At 47.6% G+C, this 26,233-nt stretch overlaps 1 protein-coding gene across 1 annotated transcript; it reads right to left on the bottom strand.

Moving 5' to 3' along the window:
- Window positions 1–234: 234 nt before the first annotated feature.
- fezf2 (FEZ family zinc finger 2) lies at window positions 235–3,176 on the bottom strand. The gene is made up of 5 exons (XM_049023131.1): window positions 3,054–3,176; window positions 1,962–2,800; window positions 1,564–1,698; window positions 1,328–1,460; window positions 235–763 (listed from the first exon to the last, which is right to left on the bottom strand). The coding sequence occupies exons 2-5, from the start codon at window positions 2,736–2,738 to the stop codon at window positions 507–509; spliced, it is 1,302 nt and encodes a 433-aa protein (XP_048879088.1). The 5' UTR covers window positions 2,739–2,800; window positions 3,054–3,176; the 3' UTR covers window positions 235–506.
- Window positions 3,177–26,233: the final 23,057 nt, after the last annotated feature.

Below are 26,233 nucleotides of genomic sequence, written 5' to 3' on the forward strand. Positions count from 1 at the left end.
AATAATGTTTCTCTCAGCATTTACAATGGTACGGTTCTAACGACTTACTCGAAAGTTGCACGCTTATAGCTAAATAAATTCCATCAAGACTTCAATTTTAAATTTTATTAAGACTTATGTCCTTTTAAATTGGATTTGTGAATTTCAATATCCCAATATTCTCAAACACATTCATTAAACATATAACTTATTTTTTATTGAATTATAAAACGCCTACGATTCACTTATTACAATATTTGCCTGTGAACAAGTTCTACATTACAAAACAGGAAAATACGTTCATGGTAAAACACTTTAAATAACATTTTATTTCTCATATTATTTACAGTACAATTGACAAACTGGTCTCAACACCCAATCCAATGAAATTAAAAATAGATGACCTGAATTTCCTCCTTAGGAATCTTGTCGATTTAATGTCAGTTTTCGTTCGTTGAAGCTTATTTACAACAGACAATATATATTTGTATTTAAATGTCCAGTTCCAACAGAAAACAACAGACGTCTCAGCTTTGGAGTTTCCTGGAAGTGTCATTTGACGTGGACAAACACGAACTGCTGTCGTGCAGTTTCCGTATGTGCTTCTTCAAGTCAAAGTTTCTACAGAAGCCCTTTCCGCAAGTTCCGCAAGTGAATGGCTTCTTGTCGTTGTGCGTGTGCATGTGGAACGTCAGGTTATAAATCTGGTGGAAGGCTTTGTTGCAGATAGAACATTTGTATTGTTTTTCTCCACTGTGTGTGAGTTTGTGGTTCTTATAATTACCTGGAATCACAGAGAGCATATTAGAATAGAAAGGATGAATAAATATTAAATACAATGTTTTAAAAATCCTTCTTGAGGTCAATAGTTCACAATTAATTTAATTAAGTCAAAAAAGTTTAGCCCGGGATCGTTCTCTAATTATTACTTTTCATGGTTAAGTCAAGAAGTTGTCAAACTTTATCAGAATCAAGTACAACAACCTAAAACTGTCGGATTATAAATTAATGACAGGAAGGGGCTGTTTCCTGACCCATGGTAAGCTGAGCAATCTCGTGCAGACGTTAGTGTAATTGACATATAGGCAAATGCCCTTCAAAGTCACAATGTGGGCTTAACTTGCAACTATATATATATATATATATATATATATATATATATATATATATATATATATGCGTGTATAATGTGTGTATGTGTACGTGCGTGTGATAGGCTTATAGTATTTTACCGTTATTCATTGTCTTAATGTCATTAACAATACAACTGAACGATTATTATATTTGCAATAATTCGATAGACCTATATTTATAACAACACTGCATTATATAAGAAATAGACAGTTACCCTTTTGGTGAAAGCCTTTTCCACAAAATTCGCAGACGAACGGTTTGTAGCCGGCATGAATACGTATGTGTGTGTTTAAGGTCGAGCTCCGGTTGAAGGCTTTTCCACACTGGTTGCATTTGTGAGGCTTTTCCTAAGAGATGAGAAACGAAGAATGACAGTGATCCCAGTTAAGTCGTAAATCTCTTCATAGTTGTCCTTAAATATATTTCTTAACCATAATAGACATTTCTTACCTGCGTATGAATAATTTTGTGTCTGCACAACGTGCTGGCTTGACGGAAGCCCTTCCCACACACCTTGCAGACAAATGGTCTCGCGCCTGTGTGCACCGGCATGTGACGGGTTAAGTTATAATGCGCATTGAACACCTGAAAAAAGAGTGAGAGTTATGCAGATATTCGGGTTACAGATACGAGTTGATTGTTTTCTTATGAAATTTTGAGGTATCCTACATCCACAAATATATATTTGATATAGAATTGCAACAAGTTGGATACTTTAGAAGCTCTTCTATATTAATTCCGTTTCTGTATGTTACATTGTGCTACTGTTACAATTAATTTGTTCTTTACACAGGAGCGATATTTATCATTTCACTCGTTTTATTCGCTGCAGCGGATAGTTGCTTTACCTTCCCACACACTTCACAGGTGAAGTGTTTGGGTTTTCCGTCTGCTGCGGCGTTACTCTGTTTGTTATGCGTTTTCACGCCGTTTTTCTCCGTTGTCAGGTTGTGATTTTCCTTCACAATCTGGTCCAGTTGTCCAGGCAAATGCTCCTTGTGCGGGTACTGGGGTGTGGGGAACTTGTCGGCAGTCGCACCTGCAAGTTTAGCATTCTCCAGCAGAAGTAATTTCTGATGCGCACTAAGGGCCGCTTGCGCATTCGTGTTTGTTATGCCTGAAGAAAATAAATGTCCACCGAATAAATCAGCAGCGTGATACCCAGAGTCCAAGTAGTTGAAGTAATAAACAGAGCCGTTGGTCGGCATTGCCACCGTCTGATGAATGACTTGGGGCTTGATTACTCTGGTCCCTGGTAATAACGAGTGCTTAAAACCCGGCTCTGATTTACTGCATAGACCGCAGTTAGTTTTGCACATTGTGGCAGATGCACATAAAGTCCCTTTGAAATTAGCCTTCCAGAATTCGGAGTAATTCATCAAAGCCTTGGTTTGCAGGTCGTAGTTATAAGGCTGTATGGGGATCATGCACGGTACAGGTGAGCATAAGCCGACTATCTTCTTGCCTTCCGAAATATCCAGTCCGTGGCGGGTTTTTGGTTCCGAGCTCTTCGACATGATTCTGTCAATGGAGAAGGCCAGCGCCTTCGGGGCCGCCGCGGCTCCGCTCCTGCTCTCCTGCCTCGCGCAGGACATCACGGTTTCCAAAGGAACTGAACTCGCCATTTTTTGCCGAACTTGGTGTGAGCAGCAGTCGACTGGGCGCCCTGTCCTCTCCTTCTGAATTCCTGAAAAGCCAAGACACACATCAGTTTAATAAGCACCTTGGTTTTACAATGTCTCCTATTTACATTCAAATGGACATTCCCCGAACAATAGCATCCAGGGGTACCAGATTAATGCTCATTAACTAGTACACACAAAATTAACAGGACATTACAGAGCTTGTTAGAAAAAGAGAAAGAGCCCTCTCTACGTCCACTCCTATTCAGTACTCCTGAACTGAAAATCTGATTGCAAACTATCAGCGTTTCAGTTTACCTTTTCTGAAGAGAAGACAGATGTATTGAGGGAGGATGGCTGCGTGTCTCCGCTGTCACATTTCACATTTTCTTGTGGACATCCTCATCAGCGCGAGATCGCTGTCTCCTGCATTTAGCTAACATCACATGTACTCAGTTGTATCAGGGTGACAAGAGAACGCCATCACCAACCCTGCCCCTTCTCTCACCGCCCATTTATACACGGCCAAGGGGGTGGTATACATCTTAGATATTACAGATTATCATTTATTTATCTCTACTCAAGTCTGCTTCGTTTCACTATGTGCTGGATTTCATCAAATACCGGTTGTTTAATCTTACGAGAAAAAGACATGATTCATTAGACAAAACGATGCCTAATATTTCCTTTCTTCGGTTGATTTCACGACTTTTTGCATATAAATATGTGTGAATGTAGGACATATGCTTATTATTATTACGATTATATGATGATTATTTTTATTAGAATTATTATTATTAGAATTATTATTGTTGTTGATGTTAATAATAATAATAATAATTATTATTATTATTTATTGTTATTATTAGATACTTGATTAAAACAAAAACACAAATGTAGTGTACTCACAGACTGGGATTCATTATGTCTATTGTAAGTTACATCAAAGTGTATTTTAGGGTTAATGGGTCTTGAACAGAACGTTTCAGTTTTATTTCTCTAGACTTTGTTTTAGTGTAAAGCGCTTTTGAAAATAAACTGCCAAATTAAAATCCTCGCATAGTCACAGATATTTAAAAAAAACATTCTTAGTTAAGAATTAAGACGTTTTTTTTTTTTGGTGATCTAGTTTAACTAATTCCAATTTTCATGTCGAGTTCTTAATCCCTGGAGATGAAAATAGGTTTTCCATCCTCGTTTATATGTCGTATTTGTATAATTGAGAAAGTCCAATTTCCACCTGTTTAAGGAGCAGAACCTCCCTCGGATCCTATTAAACGTTTTTCCTCCTTCGCCTATTCAGAAGAACCAATTTTGCAGAGTGATTCAGGGAGCTGAGCTCCCAGAAAAGCAGCTCTTTCACTTTTAGTCACTAAAGCACTGCGTGGAACCTGGTTTTGTGTTTTTCTGAAATAAAAGGACGGATTAAAAGGAAAAGAAAAGACTTCGCCTGCCCAGAGGTATACCAAGCAATGAAAAGAGTCCCTTTTAAAGCGGCATAAAAGTTTGTTGGAATCCAGAATTTTGTGTGCTTGTTACAATGACCAGTCGCCCTCTCGTCTTCCTTTATTTGGGGTAGCTTGAATTCATTTGTTTGCAGACGATTTCACCTGACTCACAACAAATTATTACAAAAACATTCTTAGTGAACTTTTCAATTCCGTCCTGCGCGCTTCTTTAAAATTTTCTTTATTTATTCCACTGTTAGTTTAGAATACTTCATACGTATTCCCGTTACTTCCTCCAACTTTTTCAGTCCACGCCGCCCCGTCGGTACCGCTACCCCCTATACCCTCCGTGGAATGTATGCAGTTGAGTATTTGGCGAAAGTTAATATGAATGTTCGCCAGATAATGACCCTGAAACACACGGTCTGAATTCTTGTATGATTAAAACATCATTAAGATGCGCCCTGACATAAACGGTTGTTTAGACTCTTCTTTGAGTATTTTTACAGAATGCGCGATTTAAATGGATTCTGATTACAGTTCGCATTTTTTTGATTGTATATAATTTGCTTTAGTGTATTTAAAATGTAAAAATCTAATATCAAAAATGCCACTGATATATCCACAAAGGTGAAATCCTTTCAATGTTACCGTTTTCGTTATATAACTAGTCAGAAGAAAGAATTATGGAGTTGCAAGTGTTCTTTTTTATTCCAGTTGCAAATCTACGGACTCTGTAAGGTTTTAAAATGTCAGACTAATTCCAGTCAGATGTAAATGTCCTGAGTTTATTCAACCACAATTGTCGGCTCGGCCACACAATAAACATTGATCCTATTGCTATGACAGGGCACAGTATCCTACTCGGCATTAACGCGTCCCGCAATTAACTCCTACATCGACTGAGACGATATGCCTTTGTGTGGCTTTTGCAAAGAAGGAATGCAAACATGTAAAACATGTCGATGACGGTGTTACATTTGCAAGCACATTTGTTTGTTTTTGAGCTGTGCATTAATCAGCCATTCATACTCCCTCATAAATTACGGCGGCATGAGGGAAATCCCGGCGCTTAGACTATGTGTAGAATCCCGTATTTTTGAAAGTTCATTAAACAATTTTTTGCACTGAATGTTCACATTTTTCATTTTCCCGATATTTGACATATTTTATATATTCTAGTTTTGGGCGGACCTAGTTTATTTTGCGCAAAAATAATAATAACAAAAACAACCAGCAATTACAGCATTGAAATCATAATTTACGAATACTTGTAGCGGCTAAAGCGCTCTGTGGGAGGTTTTCGACGTTAATTGTTAGCGCAACAAATCCGTAAACTGAAATAGATTTGGAATGATCTTTTCCAGCAATAGAACGCTACACATATAATTGAATTAATTGTAAAAGAATAGGCCTGATTTTTGGTTGCTGGTGTTAAACACTCCACGACGTTTGTTTGGTAATTGATTAATCGTTTACTTAAATATTGTTTTGTAATTCAATAAAACGTTTTTTGTGTGTGACAACGACATAAAACAGTTATTGTGGTTGATTAGTAAATGCGCGTCACACATCAGACTGTAGCTTGTCATCGTTTGTCTTAATATAATGTGCCTAAAATCTTACATCATCATTTATTCGTTTTTTATTAAATGCTTGTTGCTGAGGTAAAATAGTATGAATGTGTCTTATATTTAATCTTACTTATTGAGTGGTGGATGACATCGCTTCCAGTGTTGACTCTGCAGGAGTCAAGAATAGAACTTGTCTGTCTTTGCTGCCGGTTGACGGTGACTCCGGAGTCAGAGCCGATCACAGCAACCTGCTGGCGGTAGTCGGTCATCCGCAGCGCACATGCAAAGAGCGATAAGTACGATCTTCAACTTGAAGGTGGCCCAGAATTAATCTAAAAAGGCGCGGAGCAAAAATTGATCAAAAGTATATTTGAACTAGAAGCCAGCAAATTAATTAATTAATTAGCTTCCAGGTCCGTGCTTTAGTGTCTAGTGTGACGTCTAAATACGTCTTTTTGATTGATATTGATAAACAGCGGACATAAGCCTTTTTACAACTGGATATTTAAATAGGCTACTTAGTATTAAGTATTTAAAAAATGCTCAACATCGAATGCATATAAGATACATGGTTTCTGTAGCAACGAAATGAAAGTGCTTTTCGTGAATTCTCACAATATGAGATTATTTATGCATACCGGGGTACGGTAATAAATTGACGAAGTGAATACAATACAATTCAAACCATGTGGTGCAAAAACTCTTAATGAGGTTATCAAGATGGGAAATATGAAGAAACACATTACATGTAGGCTTATCTCACACCTACGCCGTATGAAACAACTACACACCTCGTTAAATCTCCCCAGTTAAACCTGTTTTTTTGGATTACGGTCTTCACTCCGACGCGCCAAACGGTGAAAGTAAGTCTAGTACTAGTGACGTTATTGCCGAATGGGGAAAGTGAATTTGCCTTTTCCACAGCCCGCTTAAACAAGTACTTTTAAAATTTTCAGTTGTATACACAATTTTTCTTAGAACTGCACAATTAAGAAAGAAAAAAAAAGTTTATTGAAGATTCTAACAGAATATAATGCTGATTTTCTTCTGAATCAAATGACAACCGATGCATATTTTACTGAAAAATAACAATTAAGATGAACTCAAATTACCCTTTATTGTCATATCATTAAAATTAGCATACAAATGTAGACAGTGTAAACTATTGGGGAAAAACACTTGTTTGGCCGTGTGAAAACTTGCTTTGGGGGAATTTGCATGCATATTTCTGTGGGCTGCCTTTACGTTCTGGGGAACCCGTGTGTTTGTGTAAACAGGACCTTTTCGCTTTGTTAAAAGACAAGATAATTATCATTTCTGAGGAGGTGGCAATGGGCTTTGTCACAATACAGAAAAAAAGACGGGTAGCCTGAGCACTTGTAGTTAGTGGAAGCGGAGATTTCGCCAGGCCGCTGCATTTGGCAGTGGCTGAGACGATCTGACATGGACTATTTGCATTTGTCAATGGCGTGGTGCCGGCCAGTATGTTGTTATGCCGATCCCGGTCCCAGGGCTTTACATTAGCGCTAACGCGGCGCAGTCCCACCCAGGTCTGATTGCGGAGGGGAGTCGAGAAGCTGAGACCACCGGGAGATTCAAACGTGTCAACGTGTCTGTGCGCCTCCCCCACATGTGCTGCTCTATCCTGATATAAAGTGTCTGTGTGGATTGTTATATTTATATTACATTGTAGGGACCAAATGTTCCTAACGATTTACCTGTTACTTTGATGTTGTTGGGACCATTTTTCAGGTCCCCACAAAGATCTGTGAATGCAATCAAAAAACTAAAAAAGCCAAAAGTCTCGAATTTTGTCTGGTTACTTATGGTTAAGGTTAGCGCTGGGTAAGGGTTAAGATTGTCATGTTGGGATTAGAGTTTTCCCCGTAGGAATGAATGGAGAGTCCCCACAAAGATATAATTACAAACCCATGTGTGTCTGTGTCCGTGCGCGCGTGTGTGTTTGTGTGTGTTTAACATGTTCAGATGTGACAGTATGTCTGAAGGCATAAGAAGCCCTCTGTACCCATAGCTAGTACTCAGTTATAAGTTCTTTGCTGATGAGTGATCACAAGGGAAATCAACAGTTAGAAACATTCTCTAGAAGGCTCATTGACAGAAATTATAATTATTCGTTCCTGTATGTTGATGGCGATAAGTGAATAAAATGTCTTCAACCCAAAGATGATCTATGAACAAACATAATTTGTCTTTGCATAACTGGTCAATTTGATATTTAGGAATGTAACTGTAATTGAAATTCTCATATTTGGCAGCCAGGGGCAGCACTGTAAGAACAAAAAGTACATCAAAGGTTATTTGTGCAGAGTAATTGCCAATCAAGGAAAGAATAAGCAACATCAAAGCAAAGGGGGTGTCCCCCTCCCCCTGAAATCAGCTCTGTAATGTATTCCCTGACTGAGCCATTTTGACAGTCCACGTTTACATCCATGATCTTCCCTCAGTCCCACTGACCGGGTAGATCTCCTGCCTCTTGCCTGTCCCACAGAATGGCCCACGGCTGAGAAACCTGCCTCTGGGAAGCTTTGGGTGACCTCCCTCACTTGTCTCCGTATGTGCGTGTGCTTACCGCTTTCACTAGGTGTCCGATGCATAGAGGATCACTTTTATCACTTTTACCCTGGGCTCCTTTCAGACCAGAACTATTTTTCTGACCTGTGTCAGAAGACGAAGGAAGTTCTTCATACTGTTATTGCTGAATGGACTTTGCCTTTTCAAAAAGAAGCTGGAGTGAGTCTTTGATGCTGGCAGAACAGGAAGGTGAATAGAAACTGGACAATAGTGAGAGGACCTGGGGTCGAGAGCATGGTGCAACCTGTATGGTCCATGTTGTCCATTACAGGCAGAGCACATAAAAATGAGGACCACCTTCCCAGGCCTGCTGTGAGTTGAGTAGGACAGGTTCTCGGCATCCCTTGCAAATGTAGCGGAATACTTACCCTACAAAGCGGTTTTAGTTTTACAGATCCACGTAAACAGCTTTGCCAGTTGAAGTTTGACCCATATCTGTCAATAGTAATGCCAATGACAGTGCATGGACAGCTCCACCGCTGACCGTAAACGGCAGGGCCTACAAGTCATACTTGTTGTGTTTTCCCATAAGTGAGTGCAGTAGATCTCCAGATTTAGCATTTCCGTTTACAGACTTGGACAGTCAATCAAATCTCCTTTTATTTGGCCCCTTAGGGCTCATGCTTTGGCTGGCATATATTTTTGTGTAACTTCACAGGTGTATTTTTGCATATTTGTTAATGATATACGTGTATAACAAGAGTGAGGGTGAATATCGTGCCCGACGAACGGTTCTGACCCACAGAGCCAAACCTGAAGGTTTCAACAGAAATGAGGAAACACATCCCTCGTTGTCTTTTCTGCACGAATGTAAGTGCAGATGTTCCAGTCGGGCATTTTTTAAGCAATTGCTTTAAACAAAAAGCTATTCCTTTTTCAGGGAAATAACAATGTGAAATTAATCGGTTCGACTGTGTTTTGTTCTTAAGGATTAGATAAAGACGGCTGCTTGGGGATGCTAGAAAAAAATAAATAAAGTCATAAGAGGCTTTAGCAATCCTTTATTAAAAGGATCTAAGACGTAACTGTGTTACAAAGTGAGATATGATGCCGGTGCCTTTATCATGCGGGGAGACTCACTGACAGCTTCCAGCAGATGTGTATTCAGCTATTTACAAGTAAACTGCAATCATGCCCTTCCCCATAACGTCCTGCAAATCATTTTTAGAGTACAAGGCGGTGTAATAAAATGTTTTCCTGTAGAAAGTAATGAGAACATCAACCAGTTGGTGTTTCTACATGGATTCACAACAAGCCAGCCTTGCTTGAAATTCCCAGGGCGTAAACACAAGCGCAGGGGTGAAGCCAGTTCTTGCTGAGATGGTCAATTGGAGAATCTTATATTTGGATACTGTTATTATTCCTAGTTCCTAACCTGATTGGGCCTTAAAAATCAAAGCAGCCCAGATCGTGCTGGAATAAATCTCCTCTTCCATTAATCTGTCTCCTTCCCCTCTCCCTAGTAAAATTGTTGCAGTGAGGTTGGATTTATAAGGAAATTAAATGGATGAATTCTGAGCCTGACGCGTCAGATTGAATGTTGGGATACTGTTGTTTCTGATTATACGTAAATCGTAGTCAGACGCTCCCACGGTAAACCTTACACTCCAACAATTACGTCACCACTGTGGTCCTAAATAACATATTTCAGCTGTGACTTTCCCTTATTTGCTGTTTCCTGCCCTTTGCCGAGTGAAAGCAATAGAAAAATAATGTGGGGTTGGGTGCATAGTGGTATGAAGGAAGACCATGGATGATTCAGCTTACAATTAATTCCTCTATTCAAATATAAAAAAATCTGGATTTAGTTGTGGTGATACATAAAGAGCATTTTCTGGAGGAAATCGTATTTACTTTTAGTGAAAACAAACAAAAAATTCAGTTTAAAGGAAAAGAAAACTGTCCTGATAAGCGTACTGTAGATTCAAAAACCAGGGTCAAGAACTTCGTAATCACACTTTAATTGTCTGTATTCTGTTAATTTGGTAACAGCCAATAAGTATCTTAAATAAAGTAGCATAAATTTAATTTCTGGTTGTAATGAATGCAAATCATTGAACACTAACAGCTTAATACACAGCAGATAAATGAATGCTTGTCATGTGTACATAAAATACATGGCATTTTTCTTTGGCATTCAAAACATAGTGATTGTATGCTGAAATACCCCCAAAATAATATTTATCTTTGTTATTCTCTCAGAGATGAAGATGAGGTTATATAATAATAATAATAATAATAATAGCAATAATAATAACAATAATAATAACAATAATAATATTCACATGCTTGATGTGAAGTACACGGTTTTTTTGAAAGGCAATGACACGGATGTCTTAATGCTTAAAAGCACACGTCTTAGGAGAGATGCTGTTAAGGAACAATAGGGCTAGGGATCTTCATGATATGGGGCACTCTCTGGCGAGACGTCGAAATGCTTGGGATCTGCCCGAGACGGGTCACTCTCTGGCGAGCCGTTGAAATGCTTGGGATCTCCCCGAAATGGGTCACTATCTGGCGAGATGCCGAAATTCTTGGGATCTCCCTGAGATGGGGAACTCTCTGGTGAGATGCCGAAATGCTTAAGATTTCCCAGAGACGAGTCACTCTCTGGCGAGACGTCGAAATGCTTGGGATCTCTCCAAAATGGGGCACTCTCTAGCGAGACGTAGAAATCCTTGGCACCACCCCGAAACGGGGCACTCTCTGGCAGGATGCCAAAATGCATGGCACCTCCCTGAGACAGGGCACTCTCTAACGAGATGCCAAAATGCTTAGGATCTGCCTTAGATGGGTCACTCTTTGGCAAGACGTTGAAATGCTTGGGATCTCTCCAAAACGGGGCACTCCCTGGCGAGACGCCGAAATGCTTGCCATCTCCCCAAGAGAGGGCACTCTCTAGCGAGATGGAGAAATACTTGGGATCTCCCTGAGACGGGTAACTCTCCCACAAGACGTTGAAATGCTTGCCATCTCCCCGAGATGGGGCAATCTCTGACAAGATGCTGAAATGCATGCCATCTCCTCAAAAATGGCGAGACACCAAAATACTTGGCACCTCCCTGAGATCGGGCATTCTTAGGCGAGCCGTCGAAATGCTTGGGATCTCTCTAAAATGGGGCACTCTCTGGCAGAATGCCGAAATGCATGGCAGCTCCCTGAGACAGGGCACTCTCTGGGGAGATGCCGAAATACTTGGGATCTCCCCGAGATGCGTCACTCTCTGGCAAGACGTTAAAATACTGGCCATCTCTCCGAGACGAGTAACTCTCTGGTGAGAAGTCGAAATGCTTCGGATCTCTCCGATACAGAGCGCTCTCTGGCGAGACATTGAAATGGTTGTGAACTCCCTGAGATACGGCACTCTCTGGCGATGCGTAGAAATACATGGGATCTCCCCGAGATGGGGCACTTTCTGGCAAGACGTTGAAATGCTTTCCATCTGCCCAAGATGGGTCACTCTCTGGCGAGACGTCAAGATGCTTGGGATTGCCCTGTGATGGCTCACTCCCTGGCGAGACGCCAAAATGCTTGGCACCTTCCTGATATGGGTCACTCTCTAGTAAGATGTTGAAATGCTTTCCATCTCCACGAGATGGGGCCCTCTCTGCCTCTCTGTCGAAATGTTTGGGATCTCACCGAGACGGGTCGTTCTCTGGCAAGACACCGAAATGCTTGGCACCTCCCCTAGACGGGGCACTCTCTGGTGAGACACCGAAATGCATGGAACCTCCCTGAGGTGGCTCACTCTCTGGTGAGATGTCGAAATGCTTGCCATCTCCATGAGATGGGGCATTTTTTGGCGAGACGCCGAAATGCATGGCACCTCCCCGAGATGGGGCACCCGCTGACGAGATGCCAAAATGCTTGGCACCTCCCCGAGACGGATCACTCTCTGGCGAGACGTCGAACTGCTTAGGATCTCCCCGAGACAGGTCACTCTCTGGCGAGATACCGAAATGCATGGGACCTCCTCGAGACAGGGCACTCTCTGGCAAGACGTCGAAATGCTTGGGATCTCCTTGAGACACGTCACAATCTGGCAACACGCCGAAATGCTTGCCATCTCCCCGTGACGGGTCACTCTCTGTCAAGACGTTGAAATGCTTGGCATCTCCATGAGGTGGGGTCTTCTCTGGTGAGATGCCGAAATGCTTGGCACCTCCCCAAGAGGGGGCCCTCACTGGCAAGATGCCAAAATGCTTTCCATCTCCCCGAGACAGGGCACTCTCTGGTGAGATGTCGAACTGCTTGGGATCTCTCTGAAACGGGGCACTCTCTGGCGAGACACCGAAATGCTTGGCACCTCCCCGAGACGGGGCACTCTCTGGCGAGGGGCCAAAATGCTCGGCACCTCCGTGAGACGGGGAACTCTCTGGCAAGCCACCAAAATGTTTGGGATCTATTCAATATGGGGCACTCTCTAACAGGACTCTGAAATGCATGTCATCTCCGCGAGAGGGGTCACTCTCTGGTGAGATGACGAAATGCTTAAGATATCTCCGATATAGGGCACTCTCTGGCAAGATGTTTAAATGCTTTCCATTTCCATGAGATGGGGCCCTTTCTGGTGAGACACCGAAATAATTGGGATCTCCTCGAAATGGGGCACTCTCTGGTAAGACGCCGAAATTCTTGGCACCTCCCCAAGTCGGGGCCCTCTCTGGCGAGACGCCGAAATGCTTGGGATATCCCCAAGATGGGTCACTTTCTTGCAAGACGTCGAAATGTTCGGGATCTATTCGATACGGGGCGCTTTCTGGCGAGACGTCGAACTGCTTGGGATCTCCCCGAGAGGAGTCACTCCCTGGCGAGACATTGAAATCTTTCGGATCTATTCAATATGGGGCACTCTCTCCCGAGACGCCGAAATGCATGCCATCTCCGCGAGAGGAGTCACTGTCTGGCGAGACGCCGAAATCCTTGGCACCTCTCCGAGGTGAGGTACTCTCTGGCGAGATGGCGAACTGCTTGGCACCTTCCCTGGATGGGGAGCTCTCTGGCGAGACGCCGAAATCTTTGCCATCTCCCTGAGACGGGGCACTCTCTGGCGATATATCGAACTGCTTAGGATCTCCCCGAGATGTGTCACTCTCTGGTGAGACGCTGAAATGCTTGTCAACTCCCCGAGATGGGGCACTCTCTGGCGATACGTCGAAATACATGGGATTTCCCCGAGACGGGGCACTTTCTGGCAAGACGATGAAATGCTTTCCATCTCCCCGAGATGAGTCACTCTCTGGTGAGACGTTTAGATGCTTGGGATATCTCACATACGGGGCAATCTCTGGCGAGACGTCAAAATGCTTGGGAACACCCTGTGATGGCTCACTCTCTTGCAAGATGTCGAAATGTTTGGGATGTATTCGATATGGGGCACTCTCTGGCAAGACGCCAAAACGCATGGGATGTCCCATAGACGGAGCACTCTCTGGTGAGACATCGAACTGCTTGGGATCTCACCAAGTCGGGTCACTCTCTTGCAAAACGTCGAAATGTTTGGGATCTATTTGATACGGGGCACTCTCTGGGGAGACACCGAAATGCATGGGATCTCCCCGAGACCTGGCACTCTCTGGCAATACATCGAACTATTTGGGATCTCTCCGATACGGAGCATTCTTTGACGACACGCCGAAATGCTTGGCAGCTCCCCGAGACGGGGCACTCTAGCGAGACGTTGAACTGCTTGGGATCTCTCCAAGACAAGTCACTCCCTGGCGAGACGTTGAAATCTTTCGGATCTATTCAATATAGGGCACTCTCTCCCGAGACGCCGAAATGCATGCAATCTCCGCGAGAGGGGTCACTGTCTGGCAAGACGCCGAAATCCTTGACACCTCCCCTAGGCGGAGCACTCTCTGGCGAGACGCCGAAATCCTTGACACCTCCCCAAGACAGGGCACTCTCTGGCGAGACGCTGAAATGCTTGGCACCTCCCCGAAGACAGGGTACTCTCTGGCGAGACGTCAAACTGCTTTGGATCTCCATGAGATGAGTCACTCTCTGGCGAGATGCCAAAATACTTGCCATCTCCCCGAGACGGGTCACTCTCTGGCGAGACCATGAAATGCTTGTCATCTCCTCAAGACGGGGCACTCTCTGGCGAGATGTCGAACTCCTTGGGTTCTCCATGAGATGCGTCACTCTCTAAAGAGATGCTGAAATGCATGGCACACCCCAGAGACGGGGCTCCCTATGGTAAGATGCTGAAATGCATGGCACCTCACCGAAATGGGGCACTCCCTGGCGAGACGTTGAAATCTTTCGGATCTATTCAATATGGGGCACTCTCTCCCAAGATGCTGAAATGCATGCCCTCTCCGCGAGAGGGGTCACTGTCTGGCGAGACATCGAACTGCTTGGGATCTATTCGATACGGGGCACTCTCTGGCAAGACGTCGAACTGCTTGGCACCTCCCCTAGACGGGGCACTCTCTTGCGAGATGCCGAAATCCTTGCCATCTCCCCGAGACGGGGCACTTTCTGGCGAGATGCCGAAATACTTGCCATCTCCCTGAGACAGATCACTCCCTGGTGAGACATTGAAATCTTTCGGATCTATTCAATATGGGGCACTCTCTCCCGAGACGCCGAAATGCATGCCATCTCCGCGAGAGGGGTCACTGTCTGGCAAGTCGCCGAAATCCTTGGCACCTCTCCGAGGTGGGGTACTCTCTGGAGAGATGGCGAACTGCTTGGCACCTCCCCTAGATGGGGCACTCTCTGGCAAGATGCCGAAATCCTGGCCATCTCCCTGAGATGGGGCACTCTCTGGCGATACATCGAACTGCTTGGGATCTCCCTGAGATGGGTCACTCTCTGCCGAGATGTCAAAATGCTTGGGATCTCTCCGATACGGAGCACTCTTTGGCGAGACGCGAAAATGCTTGGCAGCTCCCCGAGACGGGGCACTTTCTGGCAAGACGTTGAAATCTTTCAGATCTATTCAATATGGGGCACTCTCTCCCGAGACGCCAAAATGCATGCCATCTCCGCGAGAGGGGTCACTGTCTGGCAAGACGCCGAAATCCTTGGCACCTCTCCGAGGTGGGGCACTCTCTGGCAAGATGGCAAACTGCTTGGCACCTCCCCTAAACGGGGTCTCTCTGGCGAGATGCCGAAATCCTTGCCATCTCCCTCAGATGGGGCACTCTCTAGCGAGATGGAAAAATGCTTTTCATCTCCCCGAGAAAGGTCACTCTCTGGCGAGATGGCGAAATGCTTGTCATCTCCCCGAGACAGGAAACTCTATGGCGAGATGTCGAAATACTTGCCATCTCCCCGAGACGGGTCACTCTCTGGCGAGACCATGAAATGCTTTTCATCTCCTCAAGACGAGGCACTCTCTGGCGAGATGTCGAACTCCTTGGGTTCTCCATGAGATACATCACTCTCTGGCGAGATGCTGACATGCATGGCACGTCCCAGAGACGGGGCTCCCTATGGCAAGATGCCGAAATGCATGGCACCTCCCCGAGGCGGGGCACTCTCGGGCGAGACGTCGAAATCCTTGGTACCTCCCCGAAGCGGGGCACTCTCTGGTGAGATGCCCAAATGCTTGACACCTCCCCTAGACGGAGCACTCTCTGGCGAGATGCCAAAATCCTTGGCACCTCCCCAAGATGGGGCACTGTCTGGCGAGACGGTGAAATACTTGGCACCTCCCCCAGACAGGGTACTCTCTGGCGAGACGTTGAACTGCTTGGGATCTCTATGAGATGAGTCACTCTCTGGTGAGATGGTGAAATGCATGGCACCTCCCTGAGATGGGGCACTCCGTGGCGAGACGTCGAAATGTTTTGGATCTATTCGATACGGGACACTCTCTGGCGAGACGCCGAAATACATGACACATCCCCTAGACGGGGCACTCTCTGGCAAGACGCCAAAATCCTTGGCACCTGCCCGAGACGGGGCACTCTCTGTCGAGACACTGAAATGCTTGGCACCTCCCCGAGACGGGGCACTCTCTGGCGAGACACTGAAATGCTTGGCATCTCCCAGATATGGGGCACTTTTTGGTGAGCTGCTGAAATGCATGCCATCTCCCCGAGACGGGGCACTTTTTGGAGAGATGCTGAAATGCATGGCACGTCCCCAAGACGGGGCTCCCTCTGGCGAGATGCAGAAAAGGCATGGCACCTCCCCGAGACGGGGCACTCCGTGGCGAGACTTCGAAGTGTTTGGGATCTATTCGATACGGGGCACTCTCTGGCGAGACAGCGAACTGCTTGGGATCTCCCCGAAAAGGGGCACTCTCTCCGGAGACACCGAAATGCTTGGCACCTCCCTGAGACGGGGCACTCCGTGGCGAGACGTTGAAATGTTTTGGATCTATTCGATACGGGGCACTCTCTGGCTAGATACCCAAATGCTTGACACATACCCTAGATGGGGCACTCTCTGGCGAAACGCCAAAATCCTTGGCACCTGCCCGAGACGGGGCACTCTCTGGCAATACACTGAAATCCTTGGCACTTGCTCGAGACGGGGCACTTTCTGGCAAGACGCCGAAATCCTTGGCACCTCCCCGAGACGGGGCACTCTCTGGCGAGATGCTGAAATGCTTGGCACCTCCATGAGACAGGGCACTCTCTAGCGATATGTGGAACTGCTTGGGATCTCTCCGATATGGGGCACTCTCTGGCGAGACGTCAAACTGCTTGGGATCTATTCGATACGGGGGCACTCTCTGGCGAGACGTCAAACTGCTTGGGATCTCCCCGAAACGGGGCTCTGTCTCCCGAGACGCCGAAATGCTTGGCACCTCCCTGATGGGGCACTCTCTGGTGAGACGCCGAAATCCTTGACACCTTCACAAAATGGGACACTCTCTGGTGAGACGCCGAAATGCTTGGCACCTCCCCTAGACGGGGCACTCTCTGGCGATACATCGAACTGCTTGGGATCTCTGTGATATGGGGCGCTCTCTGGCGAGATGCTGAAATGCTTGGCATCTCCCAGATATGGAGCACTTTTTGGTGAGATGCTGAAATGCATGCCATCTCCCCGAGACAGGGCACTTTTTGGCGAGATGTCGAAATGCATGGCACCTCCCCGAGACGGGGCACTCCATGGCGAGACTTCGAAATGTTTGGGAGCTATTCGATGCGGGGCACTCTCTGGTGAGACGTGGAACTGCTTGGGATCTCCCTAAAATGGGGCACTCTCTCCCGAGACGCCGAAATGCTTGGCACCTCCCTGAGACGGGGCCCTCTCTGGCGAGACGCCAAAATCCTTGACACCTTCACGAAACGGGACACTCTCTGGTGAGACGCCGAAATGCTTGGCACCTCCCCTAGATGGGGCACTCTCTGCCGAGACGCCGAAATCCTTGGCCCCTCCCCGAGAAGGGACACTCTCTGGCGAGACGCCGAAATCCTTGGGATCTCCATGAGATGAGTCACTCTCTGGCGAGGTGCTGAAATGCATGGCAACTACCTGAGACGGGACACTCTCTGGTGAGACGCCGAAATGCTTGGCACCTTCACGAAATGGGACACTCTCTGGTGAGACGCCGAAATGCTTGGCACCTCCCCTAGATGGGGCACTCTCTGGCGAGACGTTGAACTGCTTGGGATCTCTATAAGATGAGTCACTCTCTGGCGAGATGCTGAAATGCATGGCACGTCTCCAAGATGAGGCTCCCTCTGGCGAGCAGCTGAAAAGCATGGCACCTCCCTGAGATGGGGCACTCTGTGGCGAGACGTCAAAATGTTTTGGATCTATTCGATACGGGACACTCTCTGGCGAGACGCCGAAATGCATGACACATCCCCTAGACGGGGCACTCTCTGGTAAGATGCCAAAATCCTTGGCACCTGCCCGAGACGGGGCACTCTCTGGCGAGACACTGAAATGCTTGGCACCTCCCTGAGACGGGGCACTCCGTGGCGAGACTTCGAAGTGTTTGGGATCTATTCGATACGGGGCACTCTCTGGCTAGATACCCAAATGCTTGACACATACCCTAGATGGGGCACTCTCTGGCGAGACGCCAAAATCCTTGGCACCTGCCCGATACGGGGCACTCTCTGGCAATACACTGAAATCCTTGGCACTTGCTCGAGACGGGGCACTCTCTGGCGAGACACTGAAATGCTTGGCACCTCCCTGAGACGGGGCACTCCGAGGCGAGACGTCAAAATGTTTTGGATCTATTTGATACGGGGCACTCTCTGGCAATACACTGAAATCCTTGGCACTTGCTCGAGACGGGGCACTTTCTGGCAAGACGCCAAAATCCTTGGCACCTGCCCGAGACGGGGCACTCTCTGGCGAGACACTGAAATGCTTGGCATCTCCCAGATATGGGGCACTTTTTGGTGAGCTGCTGAAATGCATGCCATCTCCCCGAGACGGGGCACTTTTTGGAGAGATGCTGAAATGCATGGCACGTCCCCAAGACGGGGCTCCCTCTGGCGAGATGCAGAAAAGGCATGGCACCTCCCCGAGACGGGGCACTCCGTGGCGAGACTTCGAAGTGTTTGGGATCTATTCGATGCGGGGCACTCTCTGGTGAGACGTGGAACTGCTTGGGATCTCCCTAAAATGGGGCACTCTCTCCCGAGACGCCGAAATGCTTGGCACCTCCCTGAGACGGGGCCCTCTCTGGCGAGACGCCAAAATCCTTGACACCTTCACGAAACGGGACACTCTCTGGTGAGACGCCGAAATGCTTGGCACCTCCCCTAGATGGGGCACTCTCTGCCGAGACGCCGAAATCCTTGGCCCCTCCCCGAGAAGGGACACTCTCTGGCGAGACGCCGAAATCCTTGGGATCTCCATGAGATGAGTCACTCTCTGGCGAGGTGCTGAAATGCATGGCAACTACCTGAGACGGGACACTCTCTGGTGAGACGCCGAAATGCTTGGCACCTTCACGAAATGGGACACTCTCTGGTGAGACGCCGAAATGCTTGGCACCTCCCCTAGATGGGGCACTCTCTGGCGAGACGTTGAACTGCTTGGGATCTCTATAAGATGAGTCACTCTCTGGCGAGATGCTGAAATGCATGGCACGTCTCCAAGATGAGGCTCCCTCTGGCGAGCAGCTGAAAAGCATGGCACCTCCCTGAGATGGGGCACTCTGTGGCGAGACGTCAAAATGTTTTGGATCTATTCGATACGGGACACTCTCTGGCGAGACGCCGAAATGCATGACACATCCCCTAGACGGGGCACTCTCTGGTAAGATGCCAAAATCCTTGGCACCTGCCCGAGACGGGGCACTCTCTGGCGAGACACTGAAATGCTTGGCACCTCCCTGAGACGGGGCACTCCGTGGCGAGACTTCGAAGTGTTTGGGATCTATTCGATACGGGGCACTCTCTGGCTAGATACCCAAATGCTTGACACATACCCTAGATGGGGCACTCTCTGGCGAGACGCCAAAATCCTTGGCACCTGCCCGATACGGGGCACTCTCTGGCAATACACTGAAATCCTTGGCACTTGCTCGAGACGGGGCACTCTCTGGCGAGACACTGAAATGCTTGGCACCTCCCTGAGACGGGGCACTCCGAGGCGAGACGTCAAAATGTTTTGGATCTATTTGATACGGGGCACTCTCTGGCAATACACTGAAATCCTTGGCACTTGCTCGAGACGGGGCACTTTCTGGCAAGACGCCAAAATCCTTGGCACCTGCCCGAGACGGGGCACTCTCTGGCGAGACACTGAAATGCTTGGCATCTCCCAGATATGGGGCACTTTTTGGTGAGCTGCTGAAATGCATGCCATCTCCCCGAGACGGGGCACTTTTTGGAGAGATGCTGAAATGCATGGCACGTCCCCAAGACGGGGCTCCCTCTGGCGAGATGCAGAAAAGGCATGGCACCTCCCCGAGACGGGGCACTCCGTGGCGAGACTTCGAAGTGTTTGGGATCTATTCGATACGGGGCACTCTCTGGCGAGACAGCGAACTGCTTGGGATCTCCCCGAAAAGGGGCACTCTCTCCGGAGACACCGAAATGCTTGGCACCTCCCTGAGACGGGGCACTCCGTGGCGAGACGTTGAAATGTTTTGGATCTATTCGATACGGGGCACTCTCTGGCTAGATACCCAAATGCTTGACACATACCCTAGATGGGGCACTCTCTGGCGAAACGCCAAAATCCTTGGCACCTGCCCGAGACGGGGCACTCTCTGGCAATACACTGAAATCCTTGGCACTTGCTCGAGACGGGGCACTTTCTGGCAAGACGCCGAAATCCTTGGCACCTCCCCGAGACGGGGCACTCTCTGGCGAGATGCTGAAATGCTTGGCACCTCCATGAGACAGGGCACTCTCTAGCGATATGTGGAACTGCTTGGGATCTCTCCGATATGGGGCACTCTCTGGCGAGACGTCAAACTGCTTGGGATCTATTCGATACGGGGGCACTCTCTGGCGAGACGTCAAACTGCTTGGGATCTCCCCGAAACGGGGCTCTGTCTCCCGAGACGCCGAAATGCTTGGCACCTCCCTGATGGGGCACTCTCTGGTGAGACGCCGAAATCCTTGACACCTTCACAAAATGGGACACTCTCTGGTGAGACGCCGAAATGCTTGGCACCTCCCCTAGACGGGGCACTCTCTGGCGATACATCGAACTGCTTGGGATCTCTGTGATATGGGGCGCTCTCTGGCGAGACGCCAAAATCCTTGGCACCTGCCCGATACGGGGCACTCTCTGGCAATACACTGAAATCCTTGGCACTTGCTCGAGACGGGGCACTCTCTGGCGAGACACTGAAATGCTTGGCACCTCCCTGAGACGGGGCACTCCGAGGCGAGACGTCAAAATGTTTTGGATCTATTTGATACGGGGCACTCTCTGGCAATACACTGGTGAGACGCCGAAATGCTTGGCACCTCCCCTAGATGGGGCACTCTCTGCCGAGACGCCGAAATCCTCTGGCGATACATCGAACTGCTTGGGATCTCTGTGATATGGGGCGCTCTCTGGCGAGATGCTGAAATGCTTGGCATCTCCCAGATATGGAGCACTTTTTGGTGAGATGCTGAAATGCATGCCATCTCCCCGAGACAGGGCACTTTTTGGCGAGATGTCGAAATGCATGGCACCTCCCCGAGACGGGGCACTCCATGGCGAGACTTCGAAATGTTTGGGAGCTATTCGATGCGGGGCACTCTCTGGTGAGACGTGGAACTGCTTGGGATCTCCCTAAAATGGGGCACTCTCTCCCGAGACGCCGAAATGCTTGGCACCTCCCTGAGACGGGGCCCTCTCTGGCGAGACGCCAAAATCCTTGACACCTTCACGAAACGGGACACTCTCTGGTGAGACGCCGAAATGCTTGGCACCTCCCCTAGATGGGGCACTCTCTGCCGAGACGCCGAAATCCTTGGCCCCTCCCCGAGAAGGGACACTCTCTGGCGAGACGCCGAAATCCTTGGGATCTCCATGAGATGAGTCACTCTCTGGCGAGGTGCTGAAATGCATGGCAACTACCTGAGACGGGACACTCTCTGGTGAGACGCCGAAATGCTTGGCACCTTCACGAAATGGGACACTCTCTGGTGAGACGCCGAAATGCTTGGCACCTCCCCTAGATGGGGCACTCTCTGGCGAGACGTTGAACTGCTTGGGATCTCTATAAGATGAGTCACTCTCTGGCGAGATGCTGAAATGCATGGCACGTCTCCAAGATGAGGCTCCCTCTGGCGAGCTGCTGAAAAGCATGGCACCTCCCTGAGATGGGGCACTCTGTGGCGAGACGTCAAAATGTTTTGGATCTATTCGATACGGGACACTCTCTGGCGAGACGCCGAAATGCATGACACATCCCCTAGACGGGGCACTCTCTGGTAAGATGCCAAAATCCTTGGCACCTGCCCGAGACGGGGCACTCTCTGGCGAGACACTGAAATGCTTGGCACCTCCCTGAGACGGGGCACTCCGTGGCGAGACTTCGAAGTGTTTGGGATCTATTCGATACGGGGCACTCTCTGGCTAGATACCCAAATGCTTGACACATACCCTAGATGGGGCACTCTCTGGCGAGACGCCAAAATCCTTGGCACCTGCCCGATACGGGGCACTCTCTGGCAATACACTGAAATCCTTGGCACTTGCTCGAGACGGGGCACTCTCTGGCGAGACACTGAAATGCTTGGCACCTCCCTGAGACGGGGCACTCCGAGGCGAGACGTCAAAATGTTTTGGATCTATTTGATACGGGGCACTCTCTGGCAATACACTGAAATCCTTGGCACTTGCTCGAGACGGGGCACTTTCTGGCAAGACGCCAAAATCCTTGGCACCTGCCCGAGACGGGGCACTCTCTGGCGAGACACTGAAATGCTTGGCATCTCCCAGATATGGGGCACTTTTTGGTGAGCTGCTGAAATGCATGCCATCTCCCCGAGACGGGGCACTTTTTGGAGAGATGCTGAAATGCATGGCACGTCCCCAAGACGGGGCTCCCTCTGGCGAGATGCAGAAAAGGCATGGCACCTCCCCAAAACGGGTCACTCCGTGGCGAGACTTCGAAGTGTTTGGGATCTATTCGATACGGGGCACTCTCTGGCGAGACAGCGAACTGCTTGGGATCTCCCCGAAAAGGGGCGCTCTCTCCGGAGACACCGAAATGCTTGGCACCTCCCTGAGACGGGGCACTCCGTGGCGAGACGTCAAAATGTTTTGGATCTATTCGATACGGGGCATTCTCTGGCTAGATACCCAAATGCTTGACACATACCCTAGATGGGGCACTCTCTGGCGAGACGCCAAAATCCTTGGCACCTGCCCGAGACGGGGCACTCTCTGGCAATACACTGAAATCCTTGGCACTTGCTCGAGACGGGGCACTTCCTGGCAAGACGTCGAAATCCTTGGCACCTCCCCGAGACGGGGCACTCTCTGGCGAGATGCTGAAATGCTTGGCACCTCCCTGAGACAGGGCACTCTCTAGCGATATGTGGAACTGCTTGGGATCTCTCCGAAATGGGGCACTCTCTGGCGAGACGTCAAACTGCTTGGGATCTCTCCGAAATGGGGTACTGTCTCCCGAGACGCCGAAATGCTTGGCACCTCCCTGATGGGGCACTCTCTGGTGAGACGCCGAAATCCTTGACACCTTCACGAAATGGGACACTCTCTGGTGAGACGCCGAAATGCTTGGCACCTCCCCTATACGGGGCACTCTCTGGCGATACATCGAACTACTTGGGATCTCTCTGATATGGGGCACTCTCTGGCGAGATGCTGAAATGCTTGGCATCTCCCAGATATGGAGCACTTCTTGGTGAGATGCTGAAATGCATGCCATCTCCCCGAGACGGGGCACTTTTTGGCGAGATGCTGAAATGCATGGCATGTCCCCGAGACGGGGCACTCTCTGGCGAGACATCGAACTGCTTGGCACCTCCGCTAGACGGGGCACTCTCTGGCGAGACACCAAAATCCTTGGGATCTCCATGAGATGAGTCACTCTCTGGCGAGGTGCTGAAATGCATGGCACCTACCTGAGACGGGGCACTCTCTGGCGAGACGCCGAAATCCTTGACACCTTCACGAAACAGGACACTCTCTGGTGAGATGCCAAAATGCTTGGCACCTCCCCTAGGTGAGTCACTCTCTGGCGAGATGCTGAAATGCTTGGCACGTCCCCGAGACGGGGCTCCCTCTGGCGAGATGCTGAAAAGCATGGAACCTCCCCGAGACGGGGCACTCCGTGGTGAGACGTCGAAATGTTTGGGACCTATTCGATACGGGGCACTCTCTGGCAAGACCTCGAACTGCTTGGGATCTCCCTGAAATGGGGCACTCTCTCCCAAGACTCCGAAATGCTTGGCACCTCCCCTAGACGGGTGCACTCTCTGGCGAGACGCTGAAATCCTTGGGATCTCGATGAGATGAGTCACTCTCTGGCGAGGTGCTGAAATGCATGGCAACTACCTGAGACGGGGCACTCTCTGACGAGACGCCAAAATCCTTGACACCTTCACGAAACGGGACACTCTCTGGTGAGACGCCGAAATGCTTTGCACCTCCCCTAGATGGGGCACTCTCTGCCGAGACGCCGAAATCCTTGGCACCTCCCCGAGACGGGGCACTCCGTGGTGAGACGTCGAAATGTTTGGGATCTATTCGATACGGGGCACTCTCTGGCAAGACCTCGAACTGCTTGGGATCTCCCTGAAATGGGGCACTCTCTCCCAAGACTCCGAAATGTTTGGCACCTCCCTGAGACGGGGCCCTCTCTGGCGAGACGCCGAAATCCTTGGCATCTTCCCGAGACGAGACACTCTCTGGCGAGATGGGACATCCTGCTCCCATTGACAAAAGCATCCAAATACCAAGAAAAACAATAGTAATAAATTAAAGAGATACATACAAAATAATGGTAATCATAATCATTATTAAACCCTTGCTCTCTTGAAGCACCTTGTTTTGTCTCTTCAGAGAAATGATTGATGTATCCAACCTCCTTCAGTTTCTATCTTTATTATATTTAATACCTTGAATGTGTTGATACCATCCCTTAGGGACAGATTTGTTTCTGAGACTCCTGAATTATTTTAATCTGGCTGAGAGGATATCCTTGGGGCTCTTTTCCTATCACCTTCAAGCAGACATCTTCAATCTCCTTTTGTCTGGTAATACAAATTCAGAGGATGGGTCATTTCTTAAGCCAAAGCTCTAATCCAAGATCTGTGTGAAGAGATGTTCTGGGGCAATATTAAGAGCGCTGCAGGTGTCAGGCACATGTTGCCTGTTATTTACCATTTTTTTACCCTCCTTTGGGAAGTTGTCGGTTCTCCCATTAAAGTACTAGCCTGCATTATTCTCAGGTTGATCCGACGCAAACGGCACACGCGTCGACAACCATTTGTTCATTGTCAAAATGAATTTAAGCCAAGCAATTAATCATCTACAGACATGCACATACCTATATATAAATAGTTCAGAATGTGTTAATTACAATTAATAAATGATCATATGTTTTATTTCTATATGTTAGCTACTTATAAGAACTTGAGACTCCCATATGTGATTATGCTCAATTGACCGAGGCACAGAAGAAACATTGTATATAATTGTAACATTTTTATTCAGAGGCCACAGTCTTTGCATATTACAACTGTAGGCATTCGTAAGGCATAAGCATGGTTACTCCACCTGCGGGTACTTTACACATAACAAAAGCTTTGGAATACAGTGGGGCGCGTGGGGGTCAGTCAGCTACTGGAAGGTTCAGTGAATGTACAGTGTGATATGTACAGGCAGGCTGCAGGCCTGAAACAGCTGCTTCACATTTTGTGCCAGAAATAATGGTAATAATAAGAAGAGGTTCTCTCTCACCTGCAGGAAAAAGCTAAAAGTGTTTCTTATTTGCCTGATTAAAAAAAAACATTAATGTCCAACATGACAATGGTTTTATGTGGATATTGCATTTCTAAAATACCAACTCATTTAAATTAAAACAATATTTTCTGTGTGCAGGGGAATATCACTGGATGCAGAATCGATTGAAGAAAAAAGAGACAGTTTAATAACAATAACAGGATACAAACTATGAAAACAGCACACAAGTCTTTCATGGTGAAACTTGAAAACAGTGGTAAATTTTAAGCAGTCCGCATCCATTTCATAACAAACAAAATCAATAAATAATAGGTCTATACACTTTTTGTCACAACAATATACCATCAAAGTATATACACAACGTTGAAGAAGCATATAGGTTTGCAGTGAAGAGGGACACATCTAACAGTATTCCTAATTACCTTACTTAACATCGTCAAGCAAATGATACTCTATATTGCTTAGGAACATACAGATATCAATTTCGATACCAAATGCACGAAGTTGGTGCTACCTGTATTATGCCACACTTAAAATATCAATTTTGAATATATTTTCCCATTCC

The sequence above is a fragment of the Brienomyrus brachyistius genome, chromosome 8 (assembly GCF_023856365.1).
Source record: "Brienomyrus brachyistius isolate T26 chromosome 8, BBRACH_0.4, whole genome shotgun sequence".
NCBI lineage: Eukaryota > Metazoa > Chordata > Actinopteri > Osteoglossiformes > Mormyridae > Brienomyrus > Brienomyrus brachyistius.

Bases quoted from the DNA above. Each gene is read 5' to 3' on its own strand.
- fezf2 (XM_049023131.1), bottom strand. From the start codon at position 2,738: ATGGCGAGTTCAGTTCCTTTGGAAACCGTGATGTCCTGCGCGAGGCAG. The intron at 1,699-1,961 runs GTAAAGCAACTA...CTCTTTTTTCAG, and splicing joins CCTGTGAAGTGTGTGGGAAG to GTGTTCAATGCGCATTATAA. The intron at 764-1,327 runs GTAACTGTCTAT...CTGTGATTCCAG, and splicing joins AAAAGGCTTTCACCAAAAGG to GTAATTATAAGAACCACAAA.